This window comes from Thamnophis elegans, chromosome 2, assembly GCF_009769535.1.
Source record: "Thamnophis elegans isolate rThaEle1 chromosome 2, rThaEle1.pri, whole genome shotgun sequence".
Taxonomy (NCBI): domain Eukaryota; kingdom Metazoa; phylum Chordata; class Lepidosauria; order Squamata; family Colubridae; genus Thamnophis; species Thamnophis elegans.
In genome coordinates, this window is record NC_045542.1 from 121,551,247 (window position 1) to 121,568,870 (window position 17,624).

The window sequence follows — 17,624 nt, forward strand, 5'->3', positions numbered from 1 at the left end:
GATATTGCAAACAGAGGTGGCATTTGCCAGTTCTCCAAACTACTCAAAATTTCCGCTACCGGTTCTCCAGAACCTGCCAGAACCTGCCAGAACCTGATGAATTTCACCCCTGCTCTTACTCCTTAATCCTGCAAAAAAACAAAAATCCTAATTAAGCTCTGGGGGTATTTCTCAATGTCTAAAATAGCCTGATAATTTAAAAGAAAATATGACTCAGATTTTAACTCAACTTGGAAACCAGTTTTGGACTTTTAACTCTAACTTTTCACGAGAGGGGAAGATATATAAATTTGATTAATAAATAAATAGGCTTGAACTACATCTGATTTTATGTTATCTGTTAACATAAAATCTATATTGCTTGAACAGAAGTGACTAATTCATAATCTCACTTTATGATTTATAATGGCTTGACTATTGATTTGTTAAGATACATTACTTGGATTTTAACAAGATTGGTAGTTTGGTTACTGAAACTAATTAATAACATATTGAAAATTTAAACCAATTTCATGATACTTGTAAATCTCCTGTTTATGTAATTTGTGCTTCAGCAGCTGATAATGCTTGTGCAATTATAGAAAACTGAAAATTGTCACACATCAAAAGTTTGTTATCTCAATTGCCCTTGACTTGCTAAGTAAAAGTGAGCTAGTAAGACAGATAGTAATGACATTAACTAAAATATACCATATGTCCAAGATACGGACAAAAGTTGTTAATTCTTAAAACAGATAATATTGTAAATATTATATTTACAGGATTTCCATGAAGCTGTCTTAAAAGTGCTGGGAGATGAGTGTGATAATGATCATGAAGAAACAAAGCTTAAGGAAGGACTGAAGGAAATCCCAGAAATCTACAATTTTCACCAAGAAATACTGGGGGAACTGGAAGAAAAAGTGCTTAACTGGTAAATATAATTAGATGGGGCTTTGAATGACACTTAAGGCAGTATCCCTAGCCCAGTGTTAGAAAGCTTCACAAAACACTTCCCCTTCAGAAGTTTTAGATAATCAAATTTAAGTGTGATACAGTTTGCTTATTTACCTGCTTTATCCTAAAATATAAATCCTTTACATAATGCTTCTTATCAGGTCAGCACGAAGCAGTTTCTCTGAATGTGGGTAAATTATGTTATGCTGCATGCAAAATTAGGCAGACTTTAACTGCCCATTGATAATCCACCACCAATTCTAATATTATTTTGTCAGTCTTTTATGTTTATCTTTCACTATTATTGTTGTTTTTAATGTCTTTATTTGTAATACTGGTCTGTGACCATAATAAAAATTGATTGATATAAAAGGCATACACTATGACACGGTGGCGAAGTGGTTGTTAGAATGCAAAACTGCAGGCTACTTCTGCTGACTGCCGGCTGCCTGAAATTGGCAGTTCGAAGCTCAAGATTGACTCAGCCTTCCATCCTTCTGAGATTGGTAAAATGAGGACCCAGATTGTTGAGGGCAATATGCTGATTTTATAGACAGGGCTATAAAGCACTATGAAGCGGTATGTAAGTCTAAATCTGTTGCTATTGCTACAACTAATCCCAATCAAGAAAGTTACTGAAACAATCGTTTCATCTTCAGTAAATCCTAGGTATCTTTATTCTATCATTCGGCTACTGTTTCATTTTGTTGGAAAGTTCCAACTTAAAGAAATATATAGATCCCATCTATGCTTATGAGCAAGAATCACACTAAATCAGAAAAAATAATATACAAGCTTTTAAACTATTTTGCTTGTTAACTTTGTTGCATTTATAAAGAAACACATACTACCAGTCATATTTTATGGCTTACCAACTATTTGACCATTCCTTGCTGCATTGCCTAGCAGGTATCAGAACCAACTGGGATTTTATCAAACTGGAGCATTACAAGATATGTGGACTTACTACTGGAACAAAAGTCAGTCTTTATGTGTTCAATTTCTGGTTAATATCACTAAAAAGCCCTGATGAAAAAGATTATTTGTGAGTACCTAAATTAAGTATGGAGAATTTTCTATTTCTTTTTTCCCCTTTACTCTCAATGGCTTTAGGGAAGAACATCAGAAAGTGGCTGATATCTTCCTCTCCAGAGAATCAGGATTTAATCACCACACAACTTATATAATGCAGTTTGATAGGAATTTGGCTTTGCTGGATGATGTTCGCCTTAAATCTTCCCAGCTGGATACTGTCATTAAAACGTTTGAGGTAAAGTCTCTTCATTTTTGTATCTCATGTTGATTTATTATGGGAGTTCTACTATTATCTCTCGTTCTTTCCCTCCTCTCTAAAATAGCTAAGAGTTTGGAGCATGGAAGTTGATATTAGCGATAGTTCAATTCAAGAATGACTTTAAGAAGAAAGTAAACCAGAAAGAGTACAAACATATCTTCTATGGAGCGTACAGTATATATAATATAAGTGGAGAGAGAGATAGCGAGACAGACCGAGAGAGACAGAGAAAGTCAGAGACACAGAGAGAGGAAATTTTTCCATTCTCACATGCAGTGGCAACCATGGAGAAGTGAATGGCAAGAATTCTAATTCAGTAGTTATTTACTCCCTGGGTTCTCCATCTGTGGTAACTGATATATACAGTAGATTCTGTGTGTTTCTTGCTCCTTTTATTTCCTTATAATTCCCTCTAAAGTATTTCCTTTTATTCCTGTAACTTTGACTGATATGGGGTATATTTGTTCCCATTTTATGCCTTCATCATCTCCAATTTTATTTTGCTATATGCATCCTTCGCTTCTGCTTCTCTTTTTCTTTCATTCGAAAAGTATTAATGCAAAAATATTAGTGTATAAAAGCATGCAAAAAGATTTACATCTTTTTTATTTCCATAAGTTACTGAATGTTAAATTATGGATGCTCAGTTTACATCAGAATAATAACCTGAACGTGTGTCTCTCATGTCTAGGTCCAGCTCAAAATGTTTTGCTGGCATATTCATGTAGCCCTTATCTTCTGCACTGGATTGATGCTTTACAATTTTTTTTAATGCAATTTAGCCTATAATTCTTTCCTTCTCTTTTTCCTGGTTTTTTTCTGAAGCAGATCTTTGCTTAGAACTATAGGCAAGAGTTAGGACCAGTCAGGACCATCCTCAAATAAATTCCAAATGTACACATGAATGACCTCTTACTTGCATATAATCTTCCGCTCACAGTTGAATGGTTTCACTTGTGAATTAACTCCAATTCTATTTTAGAAAAAAAAATGTACATACTCCAACTTCTCTTTCTGCTTCTTGCTAGATGGCTGGTGTGACTTCTAACAGTGCAAATATATGTTTAATTTTAGTTTGAATATATATCACTTTTTTATTTGTAAAGAGGAGAGGAGAAGACTTAACAGACAAAAAAGAATCTGAGAATAAATTGGCTACTTTCAATTTTGCTTTGGCTGTCCAAGCTGCTTAAAATATGGAATATGTCTCCCTCTGCAGCATATATAAAATACTAGTAATGATAATTTATTAAAACAACCATTTATCAACATTTGTTGAATATATTCATCTGTCTGAAAATTATATGGAATCTTAGATGAAAATGCAGGTATCTAATTTGCAATAATTGTTTTTTGAATTATCTAGAACTATAATGCCTTGTGGGTTGCACTTTCTTGATGCCAGAGAGTGTAGACAAAACTTTTATCATTTTTTTTTCCTGGCTCAAGAAAAAGAAGAGTTATAAGCAAATGTTCACTAAAGCATATGATGTTTTAGCATGCATAAAGCATAGACTTCAGCTGGTATACTACTTACGACAACACCCCAGAAAATCTTGAAAGCAGATATTTTGTGAGGGATAGTAAAAAACCGTGTGTGTGTGTGTGTGTGTGTGTATGTGGTATATACACACACACACACACACACATATATTCAACTCAACTAAATAGTGATCAGAAGAAGGACATATATGCATGTAGATTGCTTCCTTAATTAATTCCTTAATTAGGGGCACAATGGCTCAGAGGTTAAAGACACTGAGCTTGTCAGCTGAGCACCATGCAACAGGGTGAGCTTCCATTCCTGCCCCAGCCCCTGCCCACCTAGCAGTTTGAAAGCATGAAAAATGCAAGTAGATTTAATAGGTACCACTTCAGTGGGAAGGTAATATAGTGTTCCAGGCACCTTTGGCATATAGTCATTCTGGCCACATGACCACAGAAAATGTCTGTGGTCAAGGGAATACTGATTCCCTTGGCCAAGAAACAGAGATGAGCACCACGCCCTAGAATCGGACACGGATGGACGGAGAAACCTTTACCTTGCTTCCTTAATGAGAGAGAAAATTGTAACTGTTCCATAATGCCCCTTGATAAGAAAATATTTTTTGCACATGCATCAGATCCCTACTCTCAATCAGGATATATGAATGATGGATTTAGCAGGCACTGGACCTAGGATTATCAATCCTGTATTGTTTATGTGAAGGGGTCCCTTGAATTCCTTAAAAACGCATCCTAAGGCACTTCCGATGCTCACATAGTAATAGGCAGAGCAATGCTGTGTTTGCAGTTCATGGGAGTTTCCTTGCTGGTCCAAAAATACCGTCTCAGCAGTACTTCCTCAAATTCCTTTGAAGCTGTAGAATGGGTGCATTCCAGAGGTGGGTTCCTATTGGTTCACACCAGTTCGGTGGAACCGGTAGTGGAAATGGCAACTGGGTCTCTGAACCAGTAGGGACGGCATGCTCGCCACGCCACTGAACCGGTTCCCGGTTCACCTCTACATCTTTTTTTGACCTTTTTAAATGTTCTGCGCATGCACAGACCTATTTATATGCAGCTGCGCATCCATGCAGCAACCCACCCCTGGTGCATTCCCATTGGTAGAAACTCCTCTTTTCCTCTACTACCAATTTAATCTTTCTATTTTCTTATAGCTTAAGGTATCATGGTACTTTGACATCATCTCTCTCCTCCCCAGCTCTCCCAGCATTCCAAAGCACTGTGGTGTGAGATTTCCCCAAATCTCTGTCATCATCACTACTGAATTTATGTATCCAGATATTTTCCCCATGTTCAATCTTATTCCGCACACACCAATGGCATCAGTCTGGGATTGTACCCCATCCCTAGTTGCCATAGTTTTGAGAAGCACTCATTAAGCTCTTGTTTGTCCAGTTTTCACTATTTGTGTCCCTGAAAAATATCTCAGTAGTTGTTATCTGATCTGTTCTCCAAAAGAGTTTTGATCTTGTTTTTTAAGCTTAGCTTCTTTAGGAGCAGGGGTGGGTTTCAACCGGTTTGCGGCGGTCCCCGCAAACCGGTTGGTCGGCGAACCTGGAAGTAAGTAACTTCCGGGAACGGTGAAGAGCCCACCCGCCCGCCCGTGCTCCTTACCGGTCTTTGAAGGCTTCTGTGCTTCCACGCAGGCGCATGGCACATACAGCGCCTGCGCGAGTCTCCGCGAGCAGCTGGAGCATCGTGCAGGCGCTAAGACGCATGCGTGAACTGCACACGTGCATGAGGACACCGCCGGCCCCATTCCAACCGAACCGGTTGGAACGGGATTAGCAACCCACCCCTGTTTAGAAGGAACACATAGATCTGACTGACTTTGCTGATATTATGCAGCAATTCTGAAGATGCTTATGTGTGTAAATATCAGTGGTTTTTATTCTGTGTTCTTTGTCCCCTTCTCTGCAAGGACCCAAGAAGATAAAGATATATTTCATGGGAACATTGTGGCCCCTATTAAATAAGGGACAAGGGTTGTGACACTAATGTTTTTGTCTTAGCCTTATATGCTGCCCTTCGCTTGGAGTTAATGGAATTTTTATTTGAGCCATAAATTTGAGCTCAGAAGGCTCATGTAATATGTGTGTGTGTGAGAGAGAGAGACAGAGATAAAAAAAAGATTTCTCATGATCTTCTCAGGCAGAATGGTATCCCAATATGAATAAATTCAAGGGATTATAGCAAATGAAGAAGAGGGGAGGAAGAAAATCACTTCTAAAGTTGATTATGATCAAAACTGAGAATGAGTTGTTATGAGGGAGTAATGTATTTTCTGCTCAAGCTTTGTGGATTGTTTCCCTGGTAAACAAGATGGTGCAGACAGCAGTTTTCATCCAAAAAACCATGGTGGTTATATCTAGAGACTCATCCCCTTGGAGGGGCCTTGTAATTTACCATCATTGCATTGATGATAAGGCTTCCTACCCCTGGGAATGTTAGAGTGTAAATTTAGACTTAGGAGAAGAAAGAGAAGAAAGGGAAAGAAGAGGAAACAGTTGGCTCATCTGACTTTTTGGGGTTCTTGGAACTTGGTTGTTTTCTTGCAGACTTTTCATTACCCAACTAGGTATATCAGGTTCTGAGGACTTTTAATACATTTTTCCCCTATTAATTAACCATATAATTTCTCTTACATAGCTGCCTCCCACACTTCCTGCCCCAGCATTAGGTAAAGGTAAAGGTTACTCTCGAATATATGTGCTAATCGTTCTTGACTCTAGGGGGTGGTGCTCATCTCCATTCTAAAGCCGAAGAGCCAGCACTGGTCATGTGGCTGGCATGACTAAATGCCAAAGGTGCATGGAATGCTGTTACCTTCCCACCAAAGTGGTCCCTATTTTTCTACTAGGCATTTTTACATGCTTTCGAACTGCTAGGTTGGCAGAAGCTGGGACAAGTAACAGGAGCTCACTCCATTATGTGGTGCTAGGGATTTGAACTGCCAAACTGCCAATCTTTCTGATCAACAAGCTCAGCGTCTTAGCCACTGAGCCACCGCGTCCCTTTGCCCCAGCATTAGAAATACACAAAAAAAGAAATAGGGCAAAAGAGAGAGATACTAGTAATTTATTTTTGCTAAATGGAACAGGAGTTCCTTCTAGGTACAGGCATAGTGAAAGCAGAGATCATACACAGGGGCATTAGGTGACTGAGCCAACAAAACACTGACTGGCCAGAAAGGGCAAGCACTGACTGATTGACAATTGTCTAGACTTGCAAATGCCTTAATGTGGTTTTATTTGACAATGGTCTTGATTTTTTGATGTCTGAATAGATATGCGAATAGTCAATATTTCCAAGATCAATCCTGGGTGAATATTTAATTGGATTGAGAAGGCTAAGAAAATGGAAAGTCTGATTGTTTTGAAGAGACCAGAAAAAAATTAGCTAGAAATACAACAATCCAAAACTGGTGCTTGACATCACTAGAGTGTCCCTGATAGGGATAACTTATGCCACACCCCTCACCCCTGACTCTGTTTTGTGATAAACTGTTCAGAATTGTGTGAATCAAAAGATGGTGACCCTCATTGTTTGTTCAGCTAAGTCTGTGTGTATTTTTCCATGTTGCTATTTAAATTCAGAGCTTCTGTTTTGGAAGATGAAACAGTTTTCTTTTGCTAATGGGTCTTAAATTGCTGCCAAAAATGATATATTAAAAGGAAAAGAATAGTCTGCTTCCTGTTCAGCCTTTACCTCTCTGATCCTTGCTGCATTTATAAAGAATTAGAAACATCTAAGTTTTTTTTTTAAATACTATTTGTGATGTGGTCAAAATAGACGATATTAGAGTTGAGATCAGTGGGTCACACCTTCCCAAATAGCAATGAAGTCACATCCATTCCTCCAATAGTTTTCTGATAAACTAATGAGCATGTGTCAAAACTTCCATAGTGCACTCAAAGGTCATGAATTTAAGTTGAAGAATTCTTGCCTAGTAGACTGAGTGCAACAGTGATGTCTAGTTCTACTGATGTCTAGAAATTTCTTTCTATTAATTTACATTAGGCCTGAGATGTCAATGCAAATCTTGCTTGGGTCAGGATCTGTCTGTCTAGCATCAGTGAATAAGTAGTAATATAAAAACACTATGTGGTTTAGAAAAAGTTCAGAATTCCACTTGGAGCATAATATCTGGATTCAATCACAACATAATTCTATTGACCTTTAATTTCAGGATTATTAACACATTTCTATTGTAAAATATGTTACTTCCTGGTTGTTACAGAAAAGTTGAATATGCCATTATAAGCATGTGAAACTTTGTGAACGTAACTACTATATTCCTGTAAAACAAGGCCAGGCTCAGAGATTACAGCATTTTTCGAAGTATAAGATGCACCGGAGTATAAGACACCCCAAGGTTTTGAAGAGGCCAATTTAAAAAAAAAGGTTTTTGCACTCTGCAAACCTCCCAAAAACAGCCCTTTTTTTCCAAAAAAAAGAGGGCATGAATAGCCCTTAGGCGGCTTGTAGAGTGTTCCTGGTGGAGGGGGGACAGAAACGAGCAAAAAATGCCCTGTATTTTGCAAAAATAGGCCCTTTTTTGTCAAAAAAGGGCATTAGGAAGCTTACAGAGTGCTCCTGGGGCCGGGGGGGAGGAAATTGAGCAAAAAATGCCCCATTTTTTTGCTCATTTCTGCCCTCCCCAGCCCCCAGGAGCTTTCTGAAAGCTTCCTACAAGCTATGCTCAGTTGGTGAAGGGAGCGGGGTTTCAGGAGGCAAAAAAATGCTGTATTCAGTGTATGACACACCCAGATTTTCAGCCTCTTTTCTGAGGGAAAAAGGTGTGTCTTATACTCCGAAAAATACGGTATTTCTGGATTGTTGGCGGTCTGACCTTTATACTTTTTCTTCCCTTCTTTTGAGAACAGCAGATTCATGATGGCAGTCCCTTGAATGTGAAACACCAGCTCCTGAAAGTGGTGCAGCGCATATTCCAGTACCATGTGCTACTCACAGGTGAACAAAACAAAAGCATTTCATCTTTATAATTAAGAAGCCTTTGTTTCCCTGTTTAGGCTATATCAACTGCAAATTTAGCCATTGCAATTTGTCCTCAATTCACATTTTTTCGATGAAATGTGGTTTGCGAAGAAACCACATTGTCAGGTAGTGCATTTCAGGCATTGACAATTCTGTTACTGAAGTATTTTCTGCAATCAAGTTTAGAGTGATTTACCATAAGTTTGTATCTATTGTGAGCTCGTGTGTTGTTGCAGTTGAAGCTGAAGTATTCATTGACAGGTAGGACATTGTAGCATATCATTGTATGTACTATGCTTAAGTCGGATCGGAGATGAAGTTCTCAGTTGTCTAAGCCCAAAATTTCAAGCCTGGTGTCATAAGGTATTCTATTGTGAGCAGAGGAGTAGAGGACTCTTCTCATGAAATATCTCTGGATTCGTTCAATTCTATTAATGTCTGATATGCAGCGTGGGTTCCAGACAGATGAGCTGTATTCAAGAATTGGTCTAGCAAAAGTTTTGTATGCCCTAGTTTGCAGTTCAATATTACCAGAGAAGAACCGACACAAGATTAGGTTTACAACTCTTAATGCCTTTTTTGGCAATGCTGTTAAATCTGATGATTAAAATGCTGATCTAAAATTGTGAACACTGTTAGCCAATATCTACTTGCAGCATTAAACAAGGCGGGATAAGATTCTTATCAATCAATTGGGTTCATATGTATCTCCTGTATTTCATTCTATTTTGAATTTAGTAAAAGCTAACTACAAAGATGAGGCACATTGCTGTACAGTAATCTGTGAGCTTACTATTTTCTGAGCTGAGTCATATATTAAACATGGTAAATAGTATGTGCTGAAATTATGTAGAGATCTTTCAGTCATTTGCTATTCTTGATGGAACTGTATGTTGTATATTCCATTGAAAATCTACCATTAATACCTATCCGCCAATATCTCATTTTTGTTTCTAATACCATGAGGTATCCAAAATAGTTAGAAAGCTTCACTGGCTAAAATTGACTGACCTTGAATTTAATGCCAAGTTATCACTTCTTATGAATCCACTGATTTCATCAATATGCATTATGAAAATTATCAGGAATAGCCCATTCCAGGAGTTGATAACCAGATTTTAGGTTTGTAAAACAATCACTATAACAACACTCATAAATCTGAAGAGACTAAAATTAAATGAACTGCAACAAGAACCTCCTACTGTGAGAGTTTGGTAATTCATAGAATACTTGGCAGGTGGGATAATCATTTGAGCTTTCCATTTAAAATTTCCTGGAACATCTTGGATTTTTCTGCATGAGAATAGTTTTTCTGAAAAAATAACCATAGCTCAGTGGCAGAGCACTTTGTCTGAGTGCAGAAGACACCCAAGTTCCATTTTAACTGTTTTCTGCACTTTAAAAAAATGTGCCGATGGTGCTAGGAAATATTTCTGTCTGGGACATTGTACAGCTTTCGAAAGCTTTTAACTGGAGAAAAGCAAATGGTTCTTTCTGAGCTTTACAGTTTGGGGAAGGCATTGGGACATAACTCAAGAGGAAAAATGTGAGGGAAAAGGAAAATCAGAAAACCTAAGTGCCGGTGTTTAAAGTTCCTGCAGCTGATTTAGTGACAAATTGCTGGGACAGTGGTAAGCCCCCTTCAATCAAATGGTTACCAGATGATAGCTGGTGGGAGGGGGAGGAATCCTGAAAGTCCCATGGGAGCCATATTTGTCTGCTCTTGGAGACCCTGAAGAATAACAGAATAACAGAGTTGGAAGACTTTGGAGGTCTTCTATTGAAGCAGGAGAATCTATACCCGTGATGGCGAACCTATGGCACGCGTGCCAGAGGTGGCACACAGAGCCCTCTCTGTGGGCACGCACACCATTGCCAGCTGTTCTTCTGGGTTCTGTCGTGTGCATGCACACCAGCCAGTTGGTCGATGCCCATGCACACTGGCAGCTGCTCTCTTCTGGATTCCAGCAAGTGCATACACGCTGGCCAGCTGGTCTTTGCACATGCGCCCACTGGAACCCAAAAGAGAGCAGCTGTCCTGCGTGCATGCATGCAATGGAACCCATAAGAGCAGCTGGCCAGAGCATAACATGCACACCAGCCAGCTGCTGTCTTCTAGGTTCTGTCGCTCCAGCACACGCACTCCAGTTTTGGCACTCAGTGCCAAAAAGGTTAACCATTACTGACCTATACCATTCCAACTGGTTGTCTAGCCTCTTCTTAAAAACAGAGGTGGGTTGCTGCCGGTTCGGCCTGGCTCAGCAGAACCAGCAGAGGCCCAGATATGTCACGCCCCCGAACCTGTTCCCTCACTGCTGCTGATGTTGTTGCTATGTACAGCTGCGTGTGCACAGTTCACTGTAAATCGTTCTGCACATGCACGCAAAACAATTTACATTGAACAGCGCAAGCAAGCGGGTTGCACTTGGGTTGCGATCCGGTAGTAACGCCGGCAGCAACCCACCCCTGCTTAAAAACCTACAAATTCTGGACGCAAGCCGTTCCATTGGTTAATTACAAAATTTCCACCTACCCCTCCTCCAATATTTGGCTATGGAAACTTTAAGGAATAATCTTCACTATCTTCCACCTTAGGAAAGAGATTATTTCTATTGTTCATCTCTCTTCTTCACATAAAGTGTTTTAAGTTCCTAGAGATAATATATAAAAAAAGATATGAAAAGAACTGGGTTTATTTAGATGAAAATGTTACCTCTTCATACATATGGAACTTCATATCTATGGAATTATGCAATCATAATTTGTGCTTCATATTTTATGAATGAAGAGGGACTAGAAAATACATAATTTTTGATAAATGGATGCTGGGGAAAATTAGCAGGAGTAACTGTGACTCTTAGGTGTTGTTAGTGGACTTCCTAGGAATCAAAATTATTGCAAAAGATGATTTCCTCCTGCTTTGGGGGAAAATACCCATTGATTTCAATTTTGTCTGTGTTGATTCTGAATGGCTGATCCCCATACACTTTTATTTGTCTCCGATGAGTCAAATAGTAAGAAACAGAAGTGGATATAGTCTTTAGTGTTCAATAATAGCCCACTATTGTTGTGGAATATAGTATCTAAATATTTGTCTGACATTGTACAGTATAGGGCTTTCTGCCTGAATAGGGGATTGGACTAGATGGTCTCCAAGGTCCCTTCCAACTCTATTATTCTGTTATAGTGAGTCCTGTAAATACATTAAGTAGTATCTTTAAGTTTGAAGTTATTTGGTCTTGCTCTTTTCAGACAAGCTTCTTAAATTACATCTGGTTTTTACGTTATTTTCTGGGTTCAACTCTTTTTCCCCTCTAATACAGAGACAACAGGCATTCTCTTTTTCTCATTAAAAGGCTGCCTCATCACATGCCAGCTTTGTATCATTCCCCATGCTGCTGCTTTCATTTGTATTACTAAATTAGAATAATAAAATCTACTGCAGCATAGCCAAAGCACTACAGCTGCAGGATTTCTAACTTCCTATGCACATTTGGGAGAAATTATTGTAAACCACAATGATTCATCAGCTGGGGCAAGCAATGCCTCAAATCACAAGAGACGGCTTAGTGTATAACTTATACAGATATTGTAAATTGGTTATTGCCGCAACTCTTCCCTGAGTGACTTAGTAACTTATCACTTTTATATTGACTATGTAAGTTGCAGCTCATACCAGTTACTTCAGGGTATCTATATGTGGTTTCAACACTAAGTATGATCTTCCTGATTAAACACAATTATACTTTCCTACTAGTTGATAACCCGACGTTGCCCGGGTATTTATTTATAGGGGGGAAATGCCTGGACCAACATTTCTAATGTTACCATGGCAAGTCCAAACTGACCACGTATCCACTAACTCTGAATGGTTGGATGAAGAAGCCTAGAATTTAAAGTTTAACGGTCCTCTATATCTGGGGATTGACCATTCTTGGTCTTGGATGGTTTTGCACTGTCCCAGATGGCTCCAGTGCATAATCTGGAGGTTCTTCTGGGCTCACTGATTAAGAAGCAGGAGGCAGTTGTGGCTAGGAGGGCTTTTGCCCAACTATATGCACCAGTTATGCTCTTTCTAAATAGAGAAGCCTTTCTTTGAGTCTCTCACACTTGGTCATCTCCATGGGTTAATGCAATGTGTTGTACATGGAACTGTCCTTGAAGAATAAATATCTAGAACCTGCAGCTGGTGCAGAAAACAATGGCATGAACAGTTTTGGGCACCCCTAGAGTTGCCCATGTGACATCTCTGCTATATGAGTTGCACTGGGTGCCAATTTGCTTCTGGGTCCAATGCAAGACATTAGACCTTTAAAGCCCTTCATGAGACCAGGTACCTGAGCAACCAATTACATCAACCTGTCCCACCAATCAGGCAGGGAGGGTAGGTTATGGACCCCATCAATCAAAGAATTTCAACTGGTAGGATCTAGAAAGAGAACCTTTTCTGCCATTGCCCCTGTCCTATGGAGCATTTTGCCCCAAGAGGTGAGGTAAGGCCCCACTCTGCTGGACTTCTGGAAGAGGGTCAAGATCTGGCTCTGCCAACTGCCTAGGGGGTCCAAGAATGATTTGTGACTCTGAGAGTGCTTTGTGACTTGAGGGCACTCAAGTCTGCCTTTTTAAATTTTTAATGTGTTTTTACTCCTATTTTTAACTTTGTATTTATCTGTGTCCCTTTCATATGAGTGTATGGCTTCTGTTTCACTCAAGTGAAATGGGCGGTATATCAATTAAATCAGATGATAGATAGATGATTGATAGATGATGGTGATTGATAAATGATAGATAGATGGATGGATAGTTAGATGATGAATAGATAGATAGATAGATAGATAGATAGATAGATAGATAGATAGTAATTGATAAATGATAGATAGATGGATGGATAGTTAGATAGGTAGGTAGGTAGGTAGGTAGGTAGGTAGGTAGGTAGGTAGAGATAGATAGATAGATAGATAGATAGATAGATAGATAGATGATAGATAGATAGTAATTGATAAATGATATATAGATGGATGGATAGTTAGATGAGTAGGTAGGTAGGTAGGTAGGTAGGTAGGTAGGTAGGTAGGTAGGTAGGGAGAGAGAGAGAGAGAGAGAGATAGTAATTGATAAATGATAGATAGATGGATGGATAGTTAGATGAGTAGGTAGGTAGATAGATAGATAGATAGATAGATAGATAGATAGATAGATAGATAGATAGATAGATAGATAGATAGTAATTGATAAATGATGGATGGATGGATGGATAGTTAGATGAGTAGGTAGGTAGGTAGGTAGGTAGGTAGGTAGGTAGGTAGGTAGATAGATAGATAGATAGATAGATAGATAGATAGATAGATAGATAGATAGATAGATAGATAGTAATTGATAAATGATAGATAGATGGATGGATAGTTAGATGAGCAGGTAGGTAGGTAGGTAGGTAGGTAGGTAGGTAGGTAGGTAGATAGATAGATAGATAGATAGATAGATAGATAGATAGATAGATCGATCGATCGATCGATCGATCGATCGATAGATAGATAGATAGATAGATAGATAGATAGTAATTGATGAATGATAGATGGATGGATGGATAGTTAGATGAGTAGGTAGGTAGGTAGGTAGGTAGGTAGATGATAGATAGATAGATAGATAGATAGATAGATAGATAGATAGATAGATAGATAGATAGATAGTAATTGATGAATGATAGATGGATGGATGGATAGTTAGATGAGTAGGTAGGTAGGTAGATGATAGATAGATAGATAGATAGATAGATAGATAGATAGATAGATAGATAGATGATAGATAGATAGATAGATAGATAGATAGATAGATAGATAGATAGATAGATAGATAGATAGATAGATAGTAATTGATAAATGATGGATGGATAGATGATTAGATAGATAGATGGATATATGCATGCATGGATGCATGCATACACGAATGGACAGACAGACAGACAGACTGTATCAGAGATACAGTATACAGCAGCTGTGATTTGTTTGCATTGCAATGGTCAGGCAACCTTTATGTTCAAGGCTTTATTCTTGTTTGCCATACCATGTCTATCTGGCATGTCCAAGAGCTTCCTGCCAACAAAATCCAAGTGCTGAATAAAGACTTAAATGTCTGGGCAGCTCTGATTTATTGCCAAGTCCTGATGTGAAGCCTTACAATAATAGGTCCAACTTTGAGTTTGGCTGAACCGCAATATAATTAAAGCCGAAAACAGTGTGAAAAAGCATTCCAGTGTCGCAGGCTCTGTGGAAGTGCACAATTAAACTTTGTTATACTTTTTAAAATCAAACAATGAAAACGATGCGGGAAAACTATGAAGGAAAGTTATGTGGAACTATGTTATTGTTGCAGTTATAAAATTGTCCATCCTTTCAGGTCGTTCGTGTATGCTTTTGGCTGGTTTCTGAGACAAAGTTGGCAGACATATTATGGGGTAGTTAGTGAGGAATCTGTGGGCCATGCCAAGCAGAACAATGATAGTAAAGGAGTTAATGGAAGTGGGGGAGGGGAGATCCAGAAGTTATACTGTATTTTACCTCTTGTATTGGGGAACAGTTTAGGAAGTGGGAAGGAAGAAGGCTGAGTTTGACTTTTCTGGAGAGAGGTCCCATTTCATGGAGGAGAAGGTCTACAGCATCCTATGACCCTGGACCATGAATCCTGAGACGCTGATCTTAACTCTGCTATTTAAATAATTGTAGATAGATTAATTAGCAGGTCAAAAGCAATTTGAGATTTCTAACACATTTTTAATCTCCCCCCAGATTACTTGAATAACCTCTGCCCTGATTCTGCTGAATATGAAGATACACAAGGTAATTTTACACAACCGCATTTTATCCAGGGCTGGGAATGATAAAACTTATGTTGCTTTGAGTTGGCGCCATCCACTCATTTTGAATTGTTAATGAAATCAGAATTTGTTAGATTAGATACATTTGATTCTAGAATGGCTGCCTAGAATGAACAATACAGTATGTCTAATGCAGTAGTGGGATTCAAACATTTTTTACTACTGGTTCTGTCGGCATGGCTTGGTGGGCATGACTTGGTGGGCCTGGCAGTGGAAGGATACTGTAAAATCTCCATTCCCACCCAACTCCAGGGGAAGATTACTGTACAATCTCAATTTCTTCCCCTCTCCAGGGAAAGATTACTGCAAAATCTCCATTCCCTCCCCACTCCAGGGGAAGGTTACTGCAAAATCCCCGATGCTGATCCATACCGATCAGCTGGGATTCGGAGGCAGAGAATATATTGGGGCGGGGCCAGTCAGAGGTGATATTTACCAGTTCTCCAAATTACTCAAAATTTCTGCTACCAGTTCTCCAGAACTGGTCAGAACCTGCTGAATACCACTTCTGGTCTAATGGTTATTTAATAAAAATTCTGCTGAGTCCTACTTTCCTGGTAACAGGATATGGTTTTGAATTTTAAATGTCTTTATTGAATTTTTAACTTTTATCTTCATGATTAAGAACCTAGGAGAATACATTTCTTGGATGTGTGATAAGGACTTTGTTTGAAAACTCCACACACTTCAAGGGCTCTTAACATGTATTCTGATTCAAACCTAACTTTATAAACTATATTGACAAAAAAGAGAAGCTTGAATTAGACTTTTAAGCATACATAGCAGGAAACTTAAATTTCAGAGTTAAAAGAGAAACTTTCATTTTATGATTCATGAGATTGTAGAATTAGAATGAAGCTTCTGTTTTAACATTATATTATTTCTGGCATATGGAAAGGGAGAAGCTACATTAGAAACTTTTAGTACCTTAATTGCAGGCAGTTTATATTTGTAGTAATATGATATGTGGAATGAATGTGGAAAGATCATCCTGTTATTTCTAATATCAGCCCTTTCTAATAATTCTTTTTATTTTGTAACAGCAAAGACAGAATTACTTACTTTAGGTTGTAGAATGAGATAATAAATTATTAAAAAATCAACTCTTATGCTTAAACTATGATGGTTTCTACATAACATAAGCAATATATTTATGCTAAAAAAAACTTTGCTCTCCTGAGGAAAGATATTATTCTGAAAGAATGCTGAATGCCCTTTACATAGAAGGCTGCAATAAAAAAAAATAATAATATATTATTTTATTTTATAAGCTTCATAAATTCATATGTTATTCCATTGCATTTCAGCGGCCTTGCTCATCATATCAGAACTTACAGATAGAGCCAATGATAGCATACAACAAGGGGTGAGTGCTAAGTCCTGACTTCAGAAATCGTAAATCAACGCTATCTTGATTATTTATTGTTAAAAATGAAAAAAAACTCACAAGAGGCTTCAAATAATGGTACAGTACATTCAACTTTGACAATATATGTGCGTATTGATGTTTTAACTTTGTGTATATAATTTACGTTATATTCACACATTAAAGTATTTATGTTCAGCAAGGTCTGTCCATAGAAATGAAAATGATTGGTTATTGATTTTATAGAACAATGTAATGGGAGGGCACAACAGCAGGGGAATTGTCCAATGGGAGGATGTAGTAGCTAACAATACTGAAGCAGCTTAAGGTTGCAGTGTAGAGTGACATGTGAATTATTCGAGAACACCAACGGACAGACAATAACTCTGCCTACCTCTGGTAGGTTTCAATTTTAGCATGTTTTTCCTCATCAAGGCTTCCTGACCTCAGGATAGGTCAACAGTTTCATCAATACTACTCATGGCAGAGATGTAAAGCTGAGTATTATTGGCATACTGATGTCATTGAACCCAGAACCAATGAATGACCTCTCCCAATGGTTTCATGTCAATGTTAAACAGAGAGAACAAGGACAAATCCCCATAGCATCCCAGTATCTCATCTCATATCACCATCAAGTTGAACTATCCACT

General features: G+C 38.4%; 1 protein-coding gene across 1 annotated transcript in view; it reads left to right on the forward strand.

Annotated features, from left to right (window-relative positions):
* Window positions 1-17,624, forward strand: part of FGD5 (FYVE, RhoGEF and PH domain containing 5) — a 146,721-nt gene that overhangs the window by 99,935 nt on the left and 29,162 nt on the right. The window contains 5 exon segments of the mRNA XM_032211089.1: window positions 762-913; window positions 2,050-2,206; window positions 8,623-8,710; window positions 15,517-15,567; window positions 16,913-16,971. Of these exon segments, the coding sequence (XP_032066980.1) occupies window positions 762-913; window positions 2,050-2,206; window positions 8,623-8,710; window positions 15,517-15,567; window positions 16,913-16,971 (507 nt within the window).